Below are 22,015 nucleotides of genomic sequence, written 5' to 3'. Positions count from 1 at the left end.
GAGTTAACATCTAGAGACACACAGGGAGGAGGAGGAGGAGGGGGTTAACATCTAGATACACAGGGAGGAGGGGGTTAACATCTAGATACACACAGGGAGGAGGGGGTTAACATCTAGATACACAGGGAGGAGGGGGTTAACATCTAGATACACACAGGGAGGAGGGGGTTAACATCTAGATACACACAGGGAGGAGGGGGTTAACATCTAGATACACACAGGGAGGAGGGGGTTAACATCTAGATACACAGGGAGGAGGGGGTTAACATCTAGATACACAGGGAGGAGGGGGTTAACATCTAGATACACACAGGGAGGAGGGGGTTAACATCTAGAGACACACAGGGAGGAGGGAGTTAACATCTAGATACACACAGGGAGGAGGGAGTTAACATCTAGATACACACAGGGAGGAGGGGGTTAACATCTAGATACACACAGGGAGGAGGGGGTTAACATCTAGATACACACAGGGAGGAGGAGGAGGAGGAGGTGGAGGGGGGAGGAGGAGGAGGAGGAGGGGGTTAACATCTAGATACACACAGGGAGGGGGGGGTTAACATCTAGATACACACAGGGAGGAGGGGGTTAACATCTAGATACACACAGGGAGGAGGGGGTTAACATCTAGATACACACAGGGAGGAGGGGGTTAACATCTAGAGACACACAGGGAGGAGGGAGTTAACATCTAGAGACACACAGGGAGGAGGGAGTTAACATCTAGATACACACAGGGAGGAGGGAGTTAACATCTAGATACACACAGGGAGGAGGGGGTTAACATCTAGATACACACAGGGAGGAGGGGGTTAACATCTAGATACACACAGGGAGGAGGAGGAGGAGGAGGAGGAGGTGGAGGAGGAGGAAGATACACACATCACCAAGTAAAGAACTCCAGAAATAGCAGCTTCAGGGAGAAAAATGCTACTATTGTATTTACTAACTAGCGAACTAAGTCATTCAATGGAATTGATCAAAACAGGAGAATTCTGGATAAATATCAATAAGGAGGCCATCTTAACCGATTAAAATGTATTCCTCTGTGGCACAGACATTCCCCCCTCAGAGTCACCCTACTTCAATGAAGAGAGTTTCTCCATTCTAGAGGGGGAGATTAGTCACTTTCAGGCCCAAGGCAACGTGCTGGTCTGTGGAGACCTGAATGCTAGAACAGCAGTAGAACTAGACACTATTAACAGTCATGGGGACAAACACCTACCGGGAAGCAACAACCTTTCCCTCCCCACATCCTCCCCTAGAAACAACTATGACAAAGTGAAAAACAAAAATGGAGACCATCTCCTGAACCTCTATTGAACACTGGGTCTGTACATAGTCAATGGTAGCTTAAGAGGGGACTCTTTTGGTAGGTACACCTACAGCTCATCCCTTGGCAGCAGTACTGTAGACTGCTTCATCACCGACCTGAACCCAGAGTCTCTCAGAGCCTTTACAGTCAGCCCACTAACACCTCTCTCTGACCACAGTAAAATCACAGTGTATCTGAGAAGAGCAGAACCCAACCATGAAGCATCATGGCCCAATAAATGACATGATACTAAAACAGGCCTATAGATGGAGTGCAAACAGTACAGAAATCTACCAAAAAACAATTAGTAGCCAAAAAAATCCAATCTCTTTTGGTAAAATAGCCCTTACAAAGCCTGGAGGTGTGTTGGGTCATTGTCCTGTTGAAAAATAAATGATAATCCCACTAAGCCCAAACCAGATGGGACGGCGTATCACTGCAGAATGATGTGGTAGCCATGCTGGTTAAGTGTGCCTTGAATTCTAAATAAATCACAGTCAGTGTCACCAGCAAAGCACCCCCACACCATAACACCTCCTCCTCCATGCTTTACGGTGGGAAATACAGATGCAGAGTTCTTCCGTTCACCCACACCGCGTCTCACAAAGACACGGTTGGAACCACCGGTCCAATGTACATTGCTCGTGTTTCTTGGCCCAAGCAAGTCTCTTCTTCTTATTAGTGTCCTTTAGTAGTGGTTTCTTTGCAGCAATTCAACCATGAAGGCCTGATTCACACAGTCTCCTCTGAATAGTTGATGTTGAGATGTGTCTGTTACTTGAACTCTGTGAAGAATGTATTTGGGCTGCAATTTCTGAAGCTGGTAACTCTAATGAACTTATCCTCTGCAGCAAAGGTAACTCTGGGTCTTCCATTCCTGTGGCGGTCCTCATGAGAGCCAGTTTCATCATAGCGCTTGATGGTTTTTGCGACTGCACTTGAAGAAACTTTCAAAGTTCTTGAAATGTTCCATATTGACTGACCTTCATGTCTTAAAGTAATGATGGACTTGGTCTTTTACCAAATAGGGCTATCTTCTGTATACCACCCCTACCTTGTCACAACACAACTGATTGGCTCAAACGCATTAAGGAAAGAAATTCCACAAATTAACTTTTAAGAAGGCACACCTGTTAATTGAAATGCATTCCAGGTGACTACCTCATGAAGCTGGTTGAGAGAATGCCAAGAGTGTGCAAAGCTGTCATCAAGGCAATGGGTGGCTATTTGAGGAATCTCAAATATATGTCACGCCCTGGCTCTGGGGACAATGTTATGTTGAGCCAGGGTGTGTATTCTATGTTTGATTTTCTATGTTGGGCTGAGTGACTCCCAATCAGAGGCAACGAGTGACAGCTGGTTGTCTCTGATTGGGAGCCATATTTAACTATCGGTCTTTTCACTTTGTGTTGTGGTTTCTTGTTCCGTGTTGGTTTGTTTTTGTAACCAAGGACGTCACGTTTCGTTGTTTTGATCGTGTGATCTTGATAAAATAAATATGTTTGCTTTCAACGCTGCGCCTTGGTCCTCTCCCTCCTTAGACGATCGTGACAGAAGAAACCACCATAACAGGACCAAGCAGCGTGAAGAAGAGAGAGGATGGACTTGGGAGCAGTTGAGTAGGAGTCTCGACTGGGCCAAGCCAAGAGAAGAGGAGAGAGGTTGGACTTTGGAGCAGTGGGGTGAGAGTCTGGCGAGAACGATGGAGGCCTGGCCCACGGGGAGGAGAGACCCCCAGAATTTTTTTAGGGGGGGCTCACGACGTCGGACCAGCAGGAGGCCGCGATAGAGCGGCCCAGCGGGTTGCCAGAGGAGGCCGCCAGGTTACGGGGGCCACTGGTCGAAGAGGGGATGGAGGATGTAGAGGCACGGCGAGAGGTACTGGGGTGTATTACCAGTCCGGTCCGGCCCGTTCCAGATCCCGAGGTAGAGCCAGTGGTGTGTGTCCCCAGTACGGTCCGGCCTGTTCCAGCCCCTCGCACCAAGTGTACGGTGCGCGTCACCAGCCCAGCCCGGCCTGTCCCTGCTCCACGCACCAAGCCTACGGGGTGCGTCGCCAGCCCAGTCCAGCCCATCCAAGCTCCCCGCACCAAGCCAGTGGTGTGCGTCATCAGTCTGGCACGGCCCGTGCCTGCCCCCCGCACCAAGTCTGTGGTGCGTTTCGTCAGCCCTGTCCGGCCCGTTCCTGCTCTCCGCACCAAGCCTACGGTGTGCGTCGCCAGCCCAGCCCGGCCAGTCCCTGCTCCACGCACCAAGCCTACGGGGTGCGTCGCCAGCCCAGTCCGGCCCATCCAAGCTCCCCGCACCAAGCCAGTGGTGTGCGTCATCAGTCCGGCACGGCCCGTGCCTGCTCTCCGCACCAAGTCTGTGGTGCGTTTCGTCAGCCCTGTCCGGCCCGTTCCTGCTCTCCGCACCAAGTCTGTGGTGCGCGTCGCCAGCCCAGTCCGGTCCATTCCTGCTCCACGCACCAAGCCAGGGGTGCGTATCGTCAGTCCGGCTCCGGCCAGTGGGGCCAGACCGGACCAGGGGTACTTTGGGGGGTTGGAGAGGGAGTGGGGATCAGGCCCGGAGCCGGATCCGCCGCCAAGGCGGAGTGCCCACCCGGTCCCTCCCCTGTGGGATTTAGTTGGCGCGGTCGGAGTCCGCGCCTTTAGGGGGGGGTACTGTCACGCCCTGGCTCTGGGGACAATGTTATGTTGAGCCAGGGTGTGTATTCTATGTTTGATTTTCTATGTTGGGCTGAGTGACTCCCAATCAGAGGCAACGAGTGACAGCTGGTTGTCTCTGATTGGGAGCCATATTTAACTATCGGTCTTTTCACTTTGTGTTGTGGTTTCTTGTTCCGTGTTGGTTTGTTTTTGTAACCAAGGACGTCACGTTTCGTTGTTTTGATCGTGTGATCTTGATAAAATAAATATGTTTGCTTTCAACGCTGCACCTTGGTCCTCTCCCTCAGACGATCGTGACAGAATAAAATATATTTTGATTTGTTTAACACTTTTTTGGTTACTACATGATTCCATCTGTGTTATTTCATAGATTTGATGTCTTCACTATTATTCTACAATGTAGAAAATAGTAAAAATAAAGAAAAACCCTTGAATGAGTAGGTGTTCTAAAACTTTTGACCGGTAGTGTATCTAATCAGAAACACAGAGAACCAGACAACAAAAAAATACTCTTTCAAAATGGGGAAACACTGAAGCAATACAAACACACCCTAAGAACAAAAACGGAACAGCACATTAGAAATCAGCTGGATGTAATTGAGGAATCCATCAACCCACTTCTGGGAGAATTTGAATAAATTAAACAAACCTCATCATGAGGAATTGGATATCCAAAATGGGGATATGTGGAGAAATCACTTTGCAAACCTCTACAGCAATATAACAAAGAGCCCAGAACAACAAGATATACAAGAAAAATTACAAATCCTTGAATCAGCAGTCAAAGACTATCAGAATCTTGTGGATACCCCAATTACAGAACAATAATTATTGGAAAAACGATGCACTCTCCAACCCAAAAAGGCCTGTGGTGCTGATGGTATTTTAAATGAAATGATCAAATATATAGACCACAAATTCAGATATACTCTAACTATTGAACATTATCCTCACTGCAGGTATTTCCCCCGATATTTGGAACCAAGGATTGATCACACCAATCTATAAAAATTTAGACAAATTTCACCCAAATAATTACAGAGGAATTTGCGTTAACAGCAACTTGGGGTAAATTCTCTGCAGTATTATAAATAGCAGACCACGTCATTTCCTTGATGAACACAACGTCCTGAGCAGAAGCCAGATTGGATTTGTAACAAATGATCGTACACCAGACCACATTTACACCCTCCACACTAACTGACAAACAAGTCAACCACAACAAAGGCTAAATCTACTCATGTTTTGTAGACTTCAAGAAAGCATTTGATTTAATTTGTCACAAAGGTCTTTTTTTAATAAGCTAATAGAAAGTGGTATTGGAGGGATAACATATGATGTTATTAAATCAATGTACACTAAAAACAAATGTGCGGTTAAAATCGGCAACAAGCAAACAGACTTCTTCTCTCAGGGACGTGGAGTGAAACAGGGCTGCCCAATAAGTCCAACACTATTTAACATCTACATTAATGAATTGGCAAAAACATTAGCAGAATCTGCAGCACCTGGTCTCACCCTACACAACACTGAAATCAAGTGTCTGCTGTACGCAGATGACCTGGTGCTACTGTCTCCCACTAAGGAGGGGTTACAGCAGCATCTAGATCATCTGCACAGGTTCTGTCAGACCAGGGCTCTGACACTTAACCTAAAAATCCCGAATATAATGATATTCCAAAAAAGGTCCAGAAATCAGGATCACAAATATAAATTCTATTTGGACACAGTTCTATTAGAACACACCAAAAACTACACATATCTAGGACTAAATATCAGCAACACAGGTAGCTTTCACATGGCTGTGAATGAGCTGAGAGACAAAGCAAGAAGAGCATTCTATGCCATTAAAAGGAACATTAAAATTGAAATTCCAATTAGAATCTGGCTTAAGATTTTCCAATCAGTTATAGAACCAATTGCTCTATATGGCAGCGAAGTATGGGGTCCGCTCTCTAATAATGAATTGAGCAAATGGGACAAACATCCAATCGAAACACTGCATGCAGAGTTTTCCAAGACTGTATTGCAAGTGCAAAGAAAAACTCAAAATAACGCATGTAGAGCAGAATTGGGCCAATACCCCCTCCTTATTCAAATAGAAAAAAAAGCCATAACATTTTACAACCATCTAAAAACAAGTGACCCCAAAACATTCCATCACACAGCTCTACTATGTCAAGAGATGAATCAAGAGAAGAGTCCCCTCAGCCAGCTGGTTCTGAGGCTCAGTTCACTAACCAAAACCAACCTCATAGAGCCTCAGGACAGCACTCAGAAAATCTGGCCCAACCAAATCATCACAAAGCAAAAAGAAAAATATATCACCTATTGGAAAGACACCACAAAAAATCAAAGTCAACTTCAATGCTATTTGGCTCTAAACAGACAGTACATGGTGGCAGACTATCTGACCACTGTGACTGATAGAAAACTGAGGAAAACACTGACTAGGTACAGACTCAGTGAGCACAGTCTGGCTATAGAGACCGGTTGTCACAGGCAAACCTGGCTGCCCAGAGAGGACAGGCTGTGCTCACTCTGCCCCCGGAGAGAGGTAGAGACAGAGCTGCATTTCCTATTACACTGTGACAAATACTCAGACCTAAGAGAATCTTTCTTTCCCAAAATTATCATTCAGTACAAATAATTATACTTTGACAATGTAAGTTATTGAACTTGCCATGTCAATAAAGTCTAATGAATTTAATTTAATTCAATTGATAGAGAGAGGGAGAGAGAGAGAGCGAGAGAGAGAGAGAGAGATAGAGAGTGAGAGAGTGAGAGAGAGATAGAGAGAGAGAGAGAGAGAGAGAGAGAGAGAGAGAGAATGGGAGAGAGATAGAGAGAGAGAGAGAGAGAGAGAGAGAGAGAGAGATAGATAGAGAGTGAGAGAGAGATAGAGAGGGAGAGAGCGATGGAGCGAGACAGAGAGAGAATGAGAGAGGGAGAGAGCGAGAGTGAGAGATAGAGAATGAGAGAGGGAGAGAGCGATGGAGCGAGACAGAGAGTATGCACTGTGGGGGTCTAGGGGAGGGATAATGGTGGTCAGTGGGTGTTGATGTGGAGGCAGACGGACGGAAGGATGGAGAGAGGAGGATGGGTGGAGGGGGAGGGTGACTGAGGGTGTTGCCATGGAGACCCACGGTACTGTACTCAATGTGGTGCTGTTAAAGAGAGAGAGAGAGACCTGGCTCTCAAGAGAAGACAGGCTATGTGCACACTGCCCACAAAATGAGGTGGAAACTGAGCTGCATATCCTAACCTCCTGCCAAATGTATGACCATATTAGAGACACATATTTCCCTCTGATTACACAGACCCACAAAGAATTAGAAAACAAACCCAATTTTGATAAACTCCCTTATCTACTGGGTGAAAAACCACAGTGTTCCATCACAGCAGCAAGATTTGTGACCTGTTGCCACAAGAAAAGGGCAACCAGTGAAGAACAAACACCATTGTAAATACAACCCATATTTATGTTTATTTATTTTCCCTTTTGTACTTTAACTATTTGCACATTGTTACAACACTGTATATAGACATAATATGACATTTGAAATGTCTTTATTCTTTTGGAACTTCTGAGTGTAATGTTTCCTGTTAATATTTATCATCTATTCCACTTACTTTGGCAATGTTAACACACACTACTGTTCAAAAGTTTGGGGTCACTTAGAAATAATTGTTTTCGAAAGAAAAGCAATTTTTTATGTCCATTAAAATAACATCAAATTGATCAGAAATACAGTGTATACATTGTTAATGTTGTAAATGGCTATTGTAGCTGGAAACGGCTGATTTTTAATGGAATATCTTCATAGGCGTACAGAGGCCCATTATCAGCAACCATCAGTCCTGTGTTCCAATGGCACGTTGTGTTTGCTAATCCAAGTTTATCATTTTAAAAGGCTAATTGATCATTAGAAAACCCTTTTGCAATTATGTTAGCACAGCTAAAAACTGTTGTGCTGATTAAAGAAGCAATAAAACTCAAAGCTCAAAATGGCCAGAAACAAATAACTTTCTTCTGAAACTCGTCAGTCTATTCTTGTTCTGAGAAATGAAGGCTATTCCATGCGAGAAATTGCCAAGAAACTGAAGATCTCGTACTCTGTGTACTACTCCCTTCACAGAACAGCGCAAACTGGCTCTAACCAGAATAGAAAGAGGAGTGGGAGGCCCCGGTGCACAACTGAGCAAGAGGACAAATACATTAGAGTGTCTAGTTTGAGAAACAGATGCCTCACAGGTCCTCAACTGGCAGCTTCATTAAATAGTACCCGCAAAACACCAGTCTCAACGTCAACAGTGAAGAGGCGACTCCGGGATGCTGACCTTCTAAGCAGAGTTGCAAAGAAAAAGCCATATCTCAGACTGGCCAATAAAAAGAAAAGATTAAGATAGGCAAAAGAACACTGGACAGAGGAAGATTGGAAAAAAGTGTTATGGACAGACAAATCGAAGTGCTGTTATTGTGAAGTGGAAACGTCTAGGAGCAACAACCGCTCAGCCACGAAATGGTAGGCCACACAAGCTGACAGAACGGGGACCACCGAGTGCTGAAGCGTGTACTGCGTAAAAATCGTCTGTTCTCGGTTGCAACACTCACTACCGAGTTCCAAACTGCCTCTGGAAGCAACGTCAGCATTAGAACTGTTCGTTGGGGGCTTCATGAAATGGATTTCCATGGCCTAAAATCACCATGTGCAATGCCAAGCGTCGGCTGGAGTGGTGTAAAGCTCGCCGCCATTGGACTCTGGAGCAGTGGAAGTTCTCTGGAGTGATGAATCATGCTTCACCATCTGGCAGTCCAAGGGACTAATCTGAGTTTGGCGGATGCCAGGAGAACGCTACCTGCCCCAATGCATAGTGCCAACTGTAAAGTTTGGTGGAGGATGAATAATGTTTTTTTATGGTTTGGGCTAGGCCCCTTAGTTCCAGTGAAGGGAAATCTTAATGCTACAGCATACAATGACATTCTAGACGATTCTGTGCTTCCAACTTAGTGGCAACAGTTTGGGGAAGGTCCTTTCCTGTTTCAGCATGACAATGTCCCCATGCACGAAGCGAGGTCCATACAGAAATGGTTTGTCGAGATCGGTGTGGAAGAACTTGACTGGCCTGCACAGAGCCCTGACCTCAACCCCATCGAACACCTTTGGGATGAATTGGAACGCCGACTGCGAGCCAGGCCCAATCACCAAACATCAGTGCCCGACCTCACTAATGCTCTTGAGGCTGAATGGAAGCAAGTCCCCACAGCAATGTTCCAACATCTAGTGGAAAGCCTCCCAGAAGAGTGGAGGCTGTTATAGCAGCAAAGGGGGGACCAACTCCATATTAATGCCCAAGATTTTGGAATGAGATGTTCGAGGAGCAGGTGTCCACATACCTTTGGTCATGTAGTGTGTATATATATATATATATATATTTATGGAGAGAGAGAGAGAGAGAGAGAGAGAGAGAGAGAGAGAGAGAGAGAGAGGAGAGAAAGAGAGAGAGAGAGAGAGAGAGAGAGAGAGAGAGAGAGAGAGAGAGAGAGAGAGAGAGAGAGAGAGCGAGAGAGAGAGAGAGACAGAAGGAGAGAGAGAGAAGGAGCGAGCGAGCGAGCGAGAGAGAGAGAGAAGGAGAGAAGGAGAGAGAGAGAGAGAGAAGGAGAGAGAGAGAGGAGAGGCTTGTACTACTCACAGTAGATGTACTGAAGCGGTTAATGTAGGCCGTGATGACTCCACATCTACTGCCGGTAAACAGCTGACAACCATCAGACACCCAGGCACACGCTGTTACCTAGAGAGAGGGAATGATTAACAAAGCTGAATGGGGAGTCTTCTTCATACAGTAGGTGCTGTGGAGTCTCCTATTTCTCCATCTGTCATTAACAGCCTCAAGGTGCTGTGGAGTCTCCTATTTCTCCATCTGTCATTAACAGCCTCAAGGTGCTGTGGAGTCTCCTATTTCTCCATCTGTCATTAACAGCCTCAAGGTGCTGTGGAGTCTCCTATTTCTCCATCTGTCATTAACAGCCTCAAGGTGCTGTGGAGTCTCCTATTTCTCCATCTGTCATTAACAGCCTCAAGGTGCTGTGGAGTCTCATATTTCTCCATCTGTCATTAACAGCCTCAAGGTGCTGTGGAGTCTCCTATTTCTCCATCTGTCATTAACAGCCTCAAGGTGCTGTGGAGTCTCCTATTTCTCCATCTGTCATTAACAGCCTCAAGAGAGTGTGTTTGTGTCCTATTCCCTATATAGTGCACTACTTTTGACCAGGGCCCATATGGATCACAGAAACATACTAAACATGTATTGTGATGTACTGTAATTCACCTCAGTTAACCAGCTTGGTGGGAGGGAGCTCGCCTGGGAAATCTCTGGATCCCGGTTCCTGTTGTTAATCTTTGGTCAGCTGTACAAATCTACCTTTAGGGCTTAGCGATATTAAAGGTTTGGTCCGATAGTTTACCTGGTGTAGTGGAGAGCACTGTATGAAGTTGATGGGCGGTTCACTCTGTTTGCTCTTTAGCCTCAGCATGTTGTCAGCATAGCCCCAACTCAAGATGGCAGACCACTGGATATCTGTACTGTGCATACTCCTCACACCTAGAGACACAGAGGGAGAGAGGGTCAGTACTCCTCACACCTAGAGACACAGAGGGAGAGAGGGTCAGTACTCCTCACACCTAGAGACACAGAGGGAGAGAGGGTCAGTACTCCTCACACCTAGAGACACAGAGGGAGAGAGGGTCAGTACCCCTCACACCTAGAGACACAGAGGGAGAGAGGGTCAGTACTCCTCACACCTAGAGACACAGAGGGAGAGAGGGTCAGTACTCCTCACACCTAGAGACACAGAGGGAGAGAGGGTCAGTACCCCTCACACCTAGAGACACAGAGGGAGAGAGGGTCAGTACTCCTCACACCTAGAGACACAGAGGGAGAGAGGGTCAGTACTGTGTTTGTCCCAAATAGCACCCTATTCCCTATACAGTGTGTTTGTGTCCTATTCCCTATATAGTGCACTACGTTTGACCAGGGCCCATAGGGATCACAGACACATACTAAACATGTATTATAATGTACTGTAAGTGACTTTAGTTAACAGCATGTATTATAATGTACTGTAAGTGACTTTAGTTAACAGCATGTATTATAATGTACTGCAAGTGACTTTAGTTAACAGCATGTATTATAATGTACTGTAAGTGACTTTAGTTAACAGCATGTATTATAATGTACTGTAAGTGACTTTAGTTAACAGCATGTATTATAATGTACTGTAAGTGACTTTAGTTAACAGCATGTATTATGATGTACTGTAAGTGACTTTAGTTAACAGCATGTATTATAATGTACTGTAAGTGACTTTAGTTAACAGCATGTATTATAATGTACTGTAAGTGACTTTAGTTAACAGCATGTATTATAATGTACTGTAAGTGACTTTAGTTAACAGCATGTATTATAATGTACTGTAAGTGACTTTAGTTAACAGCATGTATTATAATGTACTGTAAGTGACTTTAGTTAACAGCATGTATTATGATGTACTGTAAGTGACTTTAGTTAACAGCATGTATTATAATGTACTGCAAGTGACTTTAGTTAACAGCATGTATTATAATGTACTGTAAGTGACTTTAGTTAACAGCATGTATTATAATGTACTGTAAGTGACTTTAGTTAACAGCATGTATTATGATGTACTGTAAGTGACTTTAGTTAACAGCATGTATTATAATGTACTGTAAGTGACTTTAGTTAACAGCATGTATTATAATGTACTGTAAGTGACTTTAGTTAACAGCATGTATTATAATGTACTGTAAGTGACTTTAGTTAACAGCATGTATTATAATGTACTGTAAGTGACTTTAGTTAACAGCATGTATTATGATGTACTGTAAGTGACTTTAGTTAACAGCATGTATTATAATGTACTGTAAGTGACTTTAGTTAACAGCATGTATTATAATGTACTGTAAGTGACTTTAGTTAACAGCATGTATTATAATGTACTGTAAGTGACTTTAGTTAACAGCATGTATTATGATGTACTGTAAGTGACTTTAGTTAACAGCATGTATTATAATGTACTGTAAGTGACTTTAGTTAACAGCATGTATTATGATGTACTGTAAGTGACTTTAGTTAACAGCATGTATTGTGATGTACTGTAAGTGACTCTCTTATAAAATGGGTTAAAGTTATATACAGTAATCCTAGCTGTAAAATAGTAAATAATGGCTACTTCTCAGAAAGTTTATATATACATTCCAGTCGTACTTTATCAAAAGCCTTTTCAAAGTCTGTTATGAATAGCAGGCCTGGTTTCCCAGATTTTTCATAGTGTTCTATTGTTTCCAGTACTTGTCTTATATTATCTCCAATGTATCGTCCATGTAAAGAACCTGTCTGATTAGGATGAATAATATCTGACAATACCTTTTTAATACTATGCATTTTGCTAGAATTTTTGCATCACAACACTGAAGTGTAAGGGGTCTCCACTTTTTTATATTTTATATTTACCACCTGGGTCCTGTTTCAGTAATAATGAAATCAGACCTTCTTGTTGAGTGTCTGATAATCTACCATTTTTATAGGAGTGGTTAAAACATGCTAATAAAGGACCTCTGAGTACATAAAACAATATTTGATATACCTCAACTGGTATGCCATCCAGCCCTGGAGTTTGTCCTGACTTGAAGGCTTTAATTGCATCTAGAGGTTCCTTCTCCATAATTAGGCCTTCACATGAGTCTTTCTGTACAGCTGTTCATTTTACATTATTAATAGAGTCCTTACAATTAAATTTGGTTAGTGGAGATGACAAACGAAAACACACACTACCGTTCAAAAGTTTGGGGTCACTTAGAAATGTCCTTGTTTTCGAAAGAAAAGTAATTTTTTTGTCCATTAAAATAACATCAAATTGATCAGAAATACAGTGTAGACATTGTTAATGTTGTAAATGGCTATTGTAGCCGGAAACGGCTGATTTTTAATGGAATATCTACATAGGCGTACAGAGGCCCATTATCAGCAACCGTCAGTCCTGTGTTCCAATGGCACGTTGTGTTTGCTAATCCAAGTTTATCATTTTAAAAGGCTAATTGATCATTAGAAAACCCTTTTGCAATTATGTTAGCACAGCTGAAAACTGTTGTGCTGATTAAAGAAGCAATTAAACTGGCCTTCTTGAGACTAGTTGAGACTTGTAACGCCAAGGTAGTGGGTTCGATCCCTGGGACCACCCATACACAAAAAAAATGATGCACGCATGACTAAGTCGCTTTGGATAAAAGCGTCTGCTAAATGGCATATTATTATTATTATTATTATTATTATCTGGAGCATCAGCAATTGTGGGTTCGATTACAGGCTCAAAATGGCCAGAAACAAATAACTTTCTTCTGAAACTCATCAGTCTATTCTTGTTCTGAGAAATGAAGGCTATTCCTTGCGAGAAATTGCCAAGAAACTGAAGATCTCGTACAACGCTGTGTACTACTCCCTTCACAGAACAGCGCAAACTGGCTCTAACCAGAATAGAAAGAGGAGTAGGAGGCCCCGGTGCACAACTGAGCAAGAGGACAAATACATTTGAGTGTCTAGTTTGAGAAACAGACGCCTCACAGGTCCTCAACTGGCAGCTTAATTAAAAACACCAGTCTCAACGTCAACAGTGAAGAGGTGACTCCGGGATGCTGACCTTCTAGGCAGAGTTGCAAAGAAAAAGCCATATCTCAGACTGGCCAATAAAAATAAAAGATTAAGATGGGCAGTCTGAGATATGGCTGTTGGAACAAGTTTCAGTAAATTATTTTTGGTAGCATTTCTATGTTGAAGAAAAATAATTTGGTGCATTTTATCCCATATTCCATCCAGTTCGCTTTATTTTTATAATATATTACACTTGATCTTTCTTGAATAAGTTCCTCCATTTCTATTAGTTTTTCCTCTAACTTATTATGTGCCTCTATGTTACAGTTTGTATTGCTATCTAGCTGTACTGTTAGTCCTTCTATTTCCTTTGTTAATATGAACTCTTTTGACCTAAATTGCTTTTGTTTCACATTTTAGTCATTTAGCAGACGCTCTTATCCAGAGCGACTTACAGTTAGTGAGTGCATACATTTTCATACTGGCCCCCCGTGGGAAACGAACCCACAACCCTGGCGTTGCAAGCGCCTTGCTCTACCAACTGAGCTACAGGGGACTCATTTTAGAAATGAGTACTGAATTGCATGGCCTCTAAAGGCACATTTAAACGTGTCCATTACAATAAGGGGATCTGCTGTACCTATGTTATGTCGGAAAAAGTCAGTTATAAATTATTCTGTTCTGGTTAAAAACAAGTTGTCATCCACTAGGTTTGATTATATTTCCAATATCCTCGCCCACGTGGGAATTCTGTAAGACTAATGTATATGCCAATTATTGAATGCTGTTTGTTTGTGTATGTAGGGAAGACAACTGACTAATTGTATTACCAATTTTAGCAATATCAAGCTGGGCATTATTGGGTTACATGAGTTTTAACCCCTCCCCTCTCCTACAGCTGGGCATTATTGGGTTACATGAGTTTTAACCCCTCCCCACTCTCCTACAGCTGGGCATTATTGGGTTACATGAGTTTTAACCCCTCCCCTCTCCTACAGCTGGGCATTATTGGGTTACATGAGTTTTAACCCCTCCCCACTCTCCTACAGCTGGGCATTATTGGGTTACATGAGTTTTAACCCCTCCCCCCTCTCCTCCAGCTGGGCATTATTGGGTTACATGAGTTTTAACCCCTCCCCTCTCCTACAGCTGGGCATTATTGGGTTACATGAGTTTTAACCCCTCCCCCCTCTCCTCCAGCTGGGCATTATTGGGTTACATGAGTTTTAACCCCTCCCCTCTCCTACAGCTGGGCATTATTGGGTTACATGAGTTTTAACCCCTCCCCCCTCTCCTACAGCTGGGCATTATTGGGTTACATGAGTTTTAACCCCTCCCCTCTCCTACAGCTGGGCATTATTGGGTTACATGAGTTTTAACCCCTCCCCACTCTCCTACAGCTGGGCATTATTGGGTTACATGAGTTTTAACCCCTCCCCACTCTCCTACAGCTGGGCATTATTGGGTTACATGAGTTTTAACCCCTCCCCCCTCTCCTCCAGCTGGGCATTATTGGGTTACATGAGTTTTAACCCCTCCCCCCTCTCCTCCAGCTGGGCATTATTGGGTTACATGAGTTTTAACCCCTCCCCCCTCTCCTACAGCTGGGCATTATTGGGTTACATGAGTTTTAACCCCTCCCCACTCTCCTACAGCTGGGCATTATTGGGTTACATGAGTTTTAACCCCTCCCCTCTCCTACAGCTGGGCATTATTGGGTTACATGAGTTTTAACCCCTCCCCACTCTCCTACAGCTGGGCATTATTGGGTTACATGAGTTTGTGTCCCCCCCCCTCCACTCTCCTACAGCTGGGCATTATTCTGCATGTTTTGAGTCATAATATATGTCAATTTAACTACTTCTGCAGCAAAACATTTTTACACAACCGTCCAATTCATGAATGGGAGACATTAGTAATGTGAAAAAACATGGCTGTGTTTTGATCTGCCTCGGGTATTTCAAAAAATGTGGAGACCCTGTCACTAGCCTATTAGGAAATCTATCATTTTCTAGTATACTGTAATGTGTCACCTTGTTCCTTGCTGTAGATCATCATGAGACAGAAGTTGCGTGACAGTCCACAGATGGCTCTGGTAGGGAGAGCCAGTAAAGATCCAAACCTCTCCCCATGGGGCTGGCTGAAACACACTGCAGGGTCTGGAGAGCTGGGCGAGCCCACATACTCACCCCACTTCAGACCCTTGATCCAGGACAGGGGACTCTGTGGAGGATGGAGGGGAGAAGGATGAGTATTCAACAGCACTGCATAACCCACCCAGACCCATATCATTTAATTTCACTTCACTTCACTTCATCTTCATGTAGCAAGTAAAGTCCACTTAGCAACAACTGTTTTTCAAGGAGACTACGCTACACTTCCCATAACTCCCCAGTTTGAACTTTGACCTATCGGGTAGACTATTGGAAGGTCTCAATTGCATACTCCTCGCGTCCTCTCTCCTTGTCTCCTTCTCAAAACCCATTGGATGAGAAAGCTAGAGGTCCCTCCCCTCTGACCTTCTCATCCAATGGGTTTTGAAGAGGAGAGAGGACACGAGAAGTCTCTTTGACCTGTTCCCTGGTCTCTCTGAAGGCCAACTGCACCAGGAGACCGTAACGCCTGACCCTAAATACTAACCCTAACCTTTGACCTTTAACCTACCGGGTAAACTATCTCTTTGACCTGTTCCCTGGTCTCTCTGAAGGCCAGCTGCACCAGGAGACCGTAACGCCTGACCCTAAATACTAACCCTAACCTTTGACCTTTAACCTACCGGGTAAACTATCTCTTTGACCTGTTCCCTGGTCTCTCTGAAGGCCAGCTGCACCAGGAGACCCATGGCAGCAGGAAGCTCTCCCTCCATAATGAGCCTGGGTCCGGCTCTGCTGATGTGGGACGCAGAGAAAAGCTGTCTGGGCGTCTGTCCGTACGTCTTGATCATGGTCTCCAACGCACGCCGCTGCACCGGGTCCTCCACTGACGACACGTCCATACCGAAGTATGTCTACGGACGAGGGGAGAGGGGAAAAAAATATAATTGACATACTTGTCGAAAACAGTTAAAATACAAGCTAATGTCTCTTCCTGTCCAAGGTTGTGTTCATTAGGGAACACACAAAAACATTTTGCAACGTTAAACCAAAATCCAATGTTTATTTTTTTGTCCAAATCCAGGCAGTCCCTCTCTGTCCCAGTCGGTTTCCTTCCGTCTGGTGGCATTTATATGGCCCAGGTATATAACAGCTACTCACAGCTGGGTGGAATACGTTGATGGCATGAACAGCAGCCTTGCCCTTCTGTTTCAACCCAAACACCAGGTCAATCCACTGACAGAGGGTCTGAGAGACCTGGTCTGACTCCAGGGCCTGGCGGTGGATCAGGATGAAGAGACGAGGGTCGTTACGCGCCCAGGGTGGCAGGTTGACGTGGTTCACACGCTCACTGTTTTGACGCACACCAAAGTCAAAACCTGGAGGGAAAGAGGAAAGGAGGTCTACAGTAAAGCATTTCTTACTGTAATACAGATATCTACAGTAAAGCATGTCTTACTGTAATATGGATATCTACAGTAAAGCATTTCTTACTGGTAATACGGATATCTACAGTAAAGCATTTCTTACTGGTAATATGGATATCTACATTAAAGCATTTCTTACTGGTAATACGGATATCTACAGTAAAGCATTTCTTACTGTAATACGATATCTACAGTAAAGCATTTCTTACTGTAATACGGATATCTACATTAAAGCATTTCTTAATGGTAATATGGATATCTACAGTAAAGCATTTCTTACTGGTAATACGGATATCTACAGTAAATCATTTCTTACTGTAATACGGATATCTACAGTAAAGCATTTCTTACTGGTAATATGGATATCTACAGTAAAGCATTTCTTACTGGTAATACGGATATACATTTACATTTTAGTCATTTAGCAGACGCTCTTATCCAGAGCGACTTACAGTTAGTGCATACATTATTTTTATTTTTTTCATACCCCCTGTGGGAATCGAACCCACAACCCTGGCGTTGCAAACACCATGCTCTATCAACTGAGCTACATCCCTGCCGGCCATTCCCTACAGTAAAGCATTTATTACTGGTAATACGGATATCTACTGTAAAGCATTTATTACTGGTAATACGGATATCTACAATAAAGCATTTCTTACTGTAATACAGACATCTACAGTAAAGCATTTATTACTGGTAATATGGATATCTACATTAAAGCATTTCTTACTGGTAATATGGATATCTACAGTAAAGCATTTATTACTGGTAATATAGATATCTACAGTAAAGCATTTCTTACTGTAATACGGATATCTACAGTAAAGCATTTCTTACTGGTAATACGGATATCTACAGTAAAGCATTTCTTACTGGTAATACGGATATCTACAGTAAAGCATTTCTTACTGTAATACAGATTAGTTTTCTGCCCATCTCGTCATTTCTCTGTTAACCAGGAACTCAGGCAGGTAAAATAACTCCACAGTAGGGTTGATGTATGAGGTATAGAGGAGTTATATAGACAGGTTATAGAGGTGTGTGTGTTGACCAGGAACTCTGGGAGGTATAGAGGAGTTATATAGACAGGTTATAGAGATGTGTGTGTTGACCAGGAACTCAGGGAGGTATAGAGGAGTTATATAGACAGGTTATAGAGGTGTGTGTGTTGACCAGGAACTCAGGGAGGTATAGAGGAGTTATATAGACAGGTTATAGAGATGTGTGTGTTGACCAGGAACTCAGGGAGGTATAGAGGAGTTATATAGACAGGTTATAGAGATGCGTGTGTTGACCAGGAACTCTGGGAGGTATAGAGGAGTTATATAGACAGGTTATAGAGATGTGTGTGTTGACCAGGAACTCAGGGAGGTATAGAGGAGTTATATAGACAGGTTATAGAGATGTGTGTGTTGACCAGGAACTCAGGGAGGTATAGAGGAGTTATATAGACAGGTTATAGAGGTGTGTGTGTTGACCAGGAACTCTGGGAGGTATAGAGGAGTTATATAGACAGGTTATAGAGGTGTTTGTGTTGACCAGGAACTCTGGGAGGTATAGAGGAGTTATATAGACAGGTTATAGAGATGCGTGTGTTGACCAGGAACTCTGGGAGGTATAGAGGAGTTATATAGACAGGTTATAGAGATGTGTGTGTTGACCAGGAACTCAGGGAGGTATAGAGGAGTTATATAGACAGGTTATAGAGATGTGTGTGTTGACCAGGAACTCAGGGAGGTATAGAGGAGTTATATAGACAGGTTATAGAGATGTGTGTGTTGACCAGGAACTCAGGGAGGTATAGAGGAGTTATATAGACAGGTTATAGAGGTGTGTGTGTTGACCAGGAACTCAGGGAGGTATAGAGGAGTTATATAGACAGGTTATAGAGGTGTGTGTGTTGACCAGGAACTCTGGGAGGTATAGAGGAGTTATATAGACAGGTTATAGAGATGCGTGTGTTGACCAGGAACTCAGGGAGGTATAGAGGAGTTATATAGACAGGTTATAGAGGTGTGTGTGTTGACCAGGAACTCAGGGAGGTATAGAGGAGTTATATAGACAGGTTATAGAGATGTGTGTGTTGACCAGGAACTCAGGGAGGTATAGAGGAGTTATATAGACAGGTTATAGAGGTGTGTGTGTTGACCAGGAACTCAGGGAGGTATAGAGGAGTTATATAGACAGGTTATAGAGGTGTGTGTGTTGACCAGGAACTCTGGGAGGTATAGAGGAGTTATATAGACAGGTTATAGAGGTGTGTGTGTTGACCAGGAACTCAGGGAGGTATAGAGGAGTTATATAGACAGGTTATAGAGGTGTGTGTGTTGACCAGGAACTCAGGGAGGTATAGAGGAGTTATATAGACAGGTTATAGAGGTGTGTGTGTTGACCAGGAACTCAGGGAGGTATAGAGGAGTTATATAGACAGGTTATAGAGGTGTGTGTGTTGACCAGGAACTCAGGGAGGTATAGAGGAGTTATATAGACAGGTTATAGAGATGTGTGTGTTGACCAGGAACTCAGGGAGGTATAGAGGAGTTATATAGACAGGTTATAGAGATGTGTGTGTTGACCAGGAACTCTGGGAGGTATAGAGGAGTTATATAGACAGGTTATAGAGGTGTGTGTGTGGTTTTACCCTCTCTGTTGACCAGGAACTCAGGGAGGTAGAAGAACTCCGGTATTAGCTCCTTGACGTCAGTCATGCTCTCGAAGGAGGAGAGACGCCATGTTGTATTCATAGAGTGGAACGTCCGGTCGGGGATATCAAAGCTCTGATCTGTAACACACAGTAATTAAACCTGTGTTCTGATGATACGGGACAAACACACTGTAAAGCTTGATCTTTGTGAATGAGCTTCCTTTCAGGGCCTCGTGTGAACCACCGCTTCTGCATTCAATTACACTCCTATCAACAAAGATGAGAGGCTTCAGACGAAGAGGGTTGGAAAGACAAGAGCAGAGGAAGAGGGTTGGAAAGACAAGAGCAGACGAAGAGAGCAAGCTGGATGAGCGGTAGAGAGTAAGAGACATAGAAGGGGAGAAGAGGGGGAGTCAGAGAGGGGGAGTCGGAGAGAAGTTTGAGGAGAAGAGAAAGCCTTACAGAGAAAGCCTTTGATGCAGGCCAGCCATTGTAATGGATCAGATCAGGATCATGCTAATAACGTAATGCAGATGTCAGTGATCCTTTCTAAGAGCTTTTTTTGCAGCTGAATGAAAAGAGCTATTTTTTAAGAAGAGAAGGTTTCCGTCAGCTGCATTAAAGAAGTACACATCTGTGTGGTGACTTACCCTGGTAGGCCAGGAACATCTTGGTGAACGGAGGCATGCGAACCAGGAAGTGTAGCACAGTGCCGGAGTTGGAGTAGTGAGATCCGTAATGGTACGGCTGGACAGGAGGCATGGGATCGTCGTCATGCGCTCCCTTCCGATACTCCTCCTCTAAGTACTGAAAAAGTTCAAGCAGAAGCTCCAGTTTATATGACGTGTAATGAATACATGAGGAAAACTGTACACCGATCACATATTCTGATTAGATTTAGATTGCCTATCCAAGAAGCAGTAATACAGTAAGGCTGTACTAAGCTGTTTACCTTGTAATTGTCCACATAGCGATCCTCCTTCTCTTTAGACTGGACTGCTATGGGCTTGTTCAGGTTCCTGAAAACAGTCCAGATAACAAGGGATAAAGGGGGAAGAGAAAAAGCTTCCTGTTCTGTTTTCCTTTTGATCCGTAGTGTCAGTTCCTTATAACACTGACCCTTAGCTAACAGTGCTAGTACTATAACTGACCTGTAGATGGCGCTGTCCCCCAGGTCCAGTGTCTCGGAGATGTAGTCCTTCAGTATGAAGGGGAAGACAGGGTACTGCATCAGGTCGTTGAAGCTCCGCCCAGAGTGCTTGTTGAGGTGCGTCAAGTACTCAAAGTTACTGATCTGCCCCGAGCCCCACAGGTGTGTTAACGCCGTGAGGTTGCCGTACTCCAGGAGATTGGGAAGGTCGGAGGTCAGGATGTTGTGGTACACGTCATCACGGAACTACGGGAACAGGAAATGGAAAATCTCGTTTTATTGCATGTGTAATACTAATACTAAGCCTAATTTATTATCAAAGGAAGTATGCAAAGCCAGAACACAATTAGCTATGCAGGATGTTGTGTTACACATTGTCATGGAACAGGAAATAGAACATTTTAATTAATTCCAAGTGTTTGACTTAAAGGGATAGTTCACTTTTGTGTTACGTTACGCTAGCTGATACAATCACTTTCCACTAGCATTGCTACATGCTCCAAAATGCTAGCCAGGAAATTCTATACTGAACAAAAATATAAACGCAACATGCAACAATTTCATTGATTTTACTGAGTTAAAGTTCATATGAGGAAATCAGTCAATTGAAATAAATTCATTAGGCCCTAATCTATGGATTTCAAATGACTGGGAATACAGATACTGTTGAAGTCAGAAGTTTACATACAGATTGGAGTCATTAAAACTTGTTTTTCAACCACTCCACAAATTTCTTGTTAACAGACTATAGTTTTTGGCAAGTCGGTTAGGACATCTACTTTGTGCATGACACAAGTACATTTTTCCAACAATTGTTTACAGACAGATTATTTCACTTATAATTCACTGTATTACAATTCCAGTGGGTCAGAAGTTTACATACACTAAGTTGACTGTGCCTTTAAACAGCTTGGAAAATTCCAGAAAATTATGTCATGGCTTTAGAAGCTTCTGATTGGCTAATTGACATCATTTGAGTCAATTGGAGGTGTACCTGTGGATGTATTTCAAGGCCTACCTTCAAACTCAGTGCCTCTTTGCTTGACAT

The 22,015-nt window shown here is 43.6% G+C and overlaps 1 protein-coding gene across 1 annotated transcript in view; it reads right to left on the bottom strand.

Annotated features, from left to right (window-relative positions):
• Window positions 1-22,015, bottom strand: part of LOC311122697 (lysosomal-trafficking regulator-like) — a gene marked incomplete at its 5' end in the record, with an annotated part of 38,392 nt that overhangs the window by 6,422 nt on the left and 9,955 nt on the right. The window contains 9 exons of the mRNA XM_084197031.1: window positions 9,679-9,777; window positions 10,451-10,587; window positions 15,684-15,873; window positions 16,427-16,657; window positions 16,905-17,122; window positions 19,815-19,955; window positions 20,468-20,624; window positions 20,770-20,836; window positions 20,969-21,213. Of these exons, the coding sequence (XP_084053157.1) occupies window positions 9,679-9,777; window positions 10,451-10,587; window positions 15,684-15,873; window positions 16,427-16,657; window positions 16,905-17,122; window positions 19,815-19,955; window positions 20,468-20,624; window positions 20,770-20,836; window positions 20,969-21,213 (1,485 nt within the window). The remainder of the gene's footprint in view (window positions 1-9,678; window positions 9,778-10,450; window positions 10,588-15,683; window positions 15,874-16,426; window positions 16,658-16,904; window positions 17,123-19,814; window positions 19,956-20,467; window positions 20,625-20,769; window positions 20,837-20,968; window positions 21,214-22,015) is intronic.

Source organism: Coregonus lavaretus (genome assembly GCF_964263955.1).
Source record: "Coregonus lavaretus genome assembly, contig: HAP1_SCAFFOLD_505, whole genome shotgun sequence".
Taxonomy (NCBI): domain Eukaryota; kingdom Metazoa; phylum Chordata; class Actinopteri; order Salmoniformes; family Salmonidae; genus Coregonus; species Coregonus lavaretus.
The sequence above is the reverse complement of the archived record's forward strand: the minus strand, read 5'-3'. Positions and strand labels throughout refer to the sequence as shown.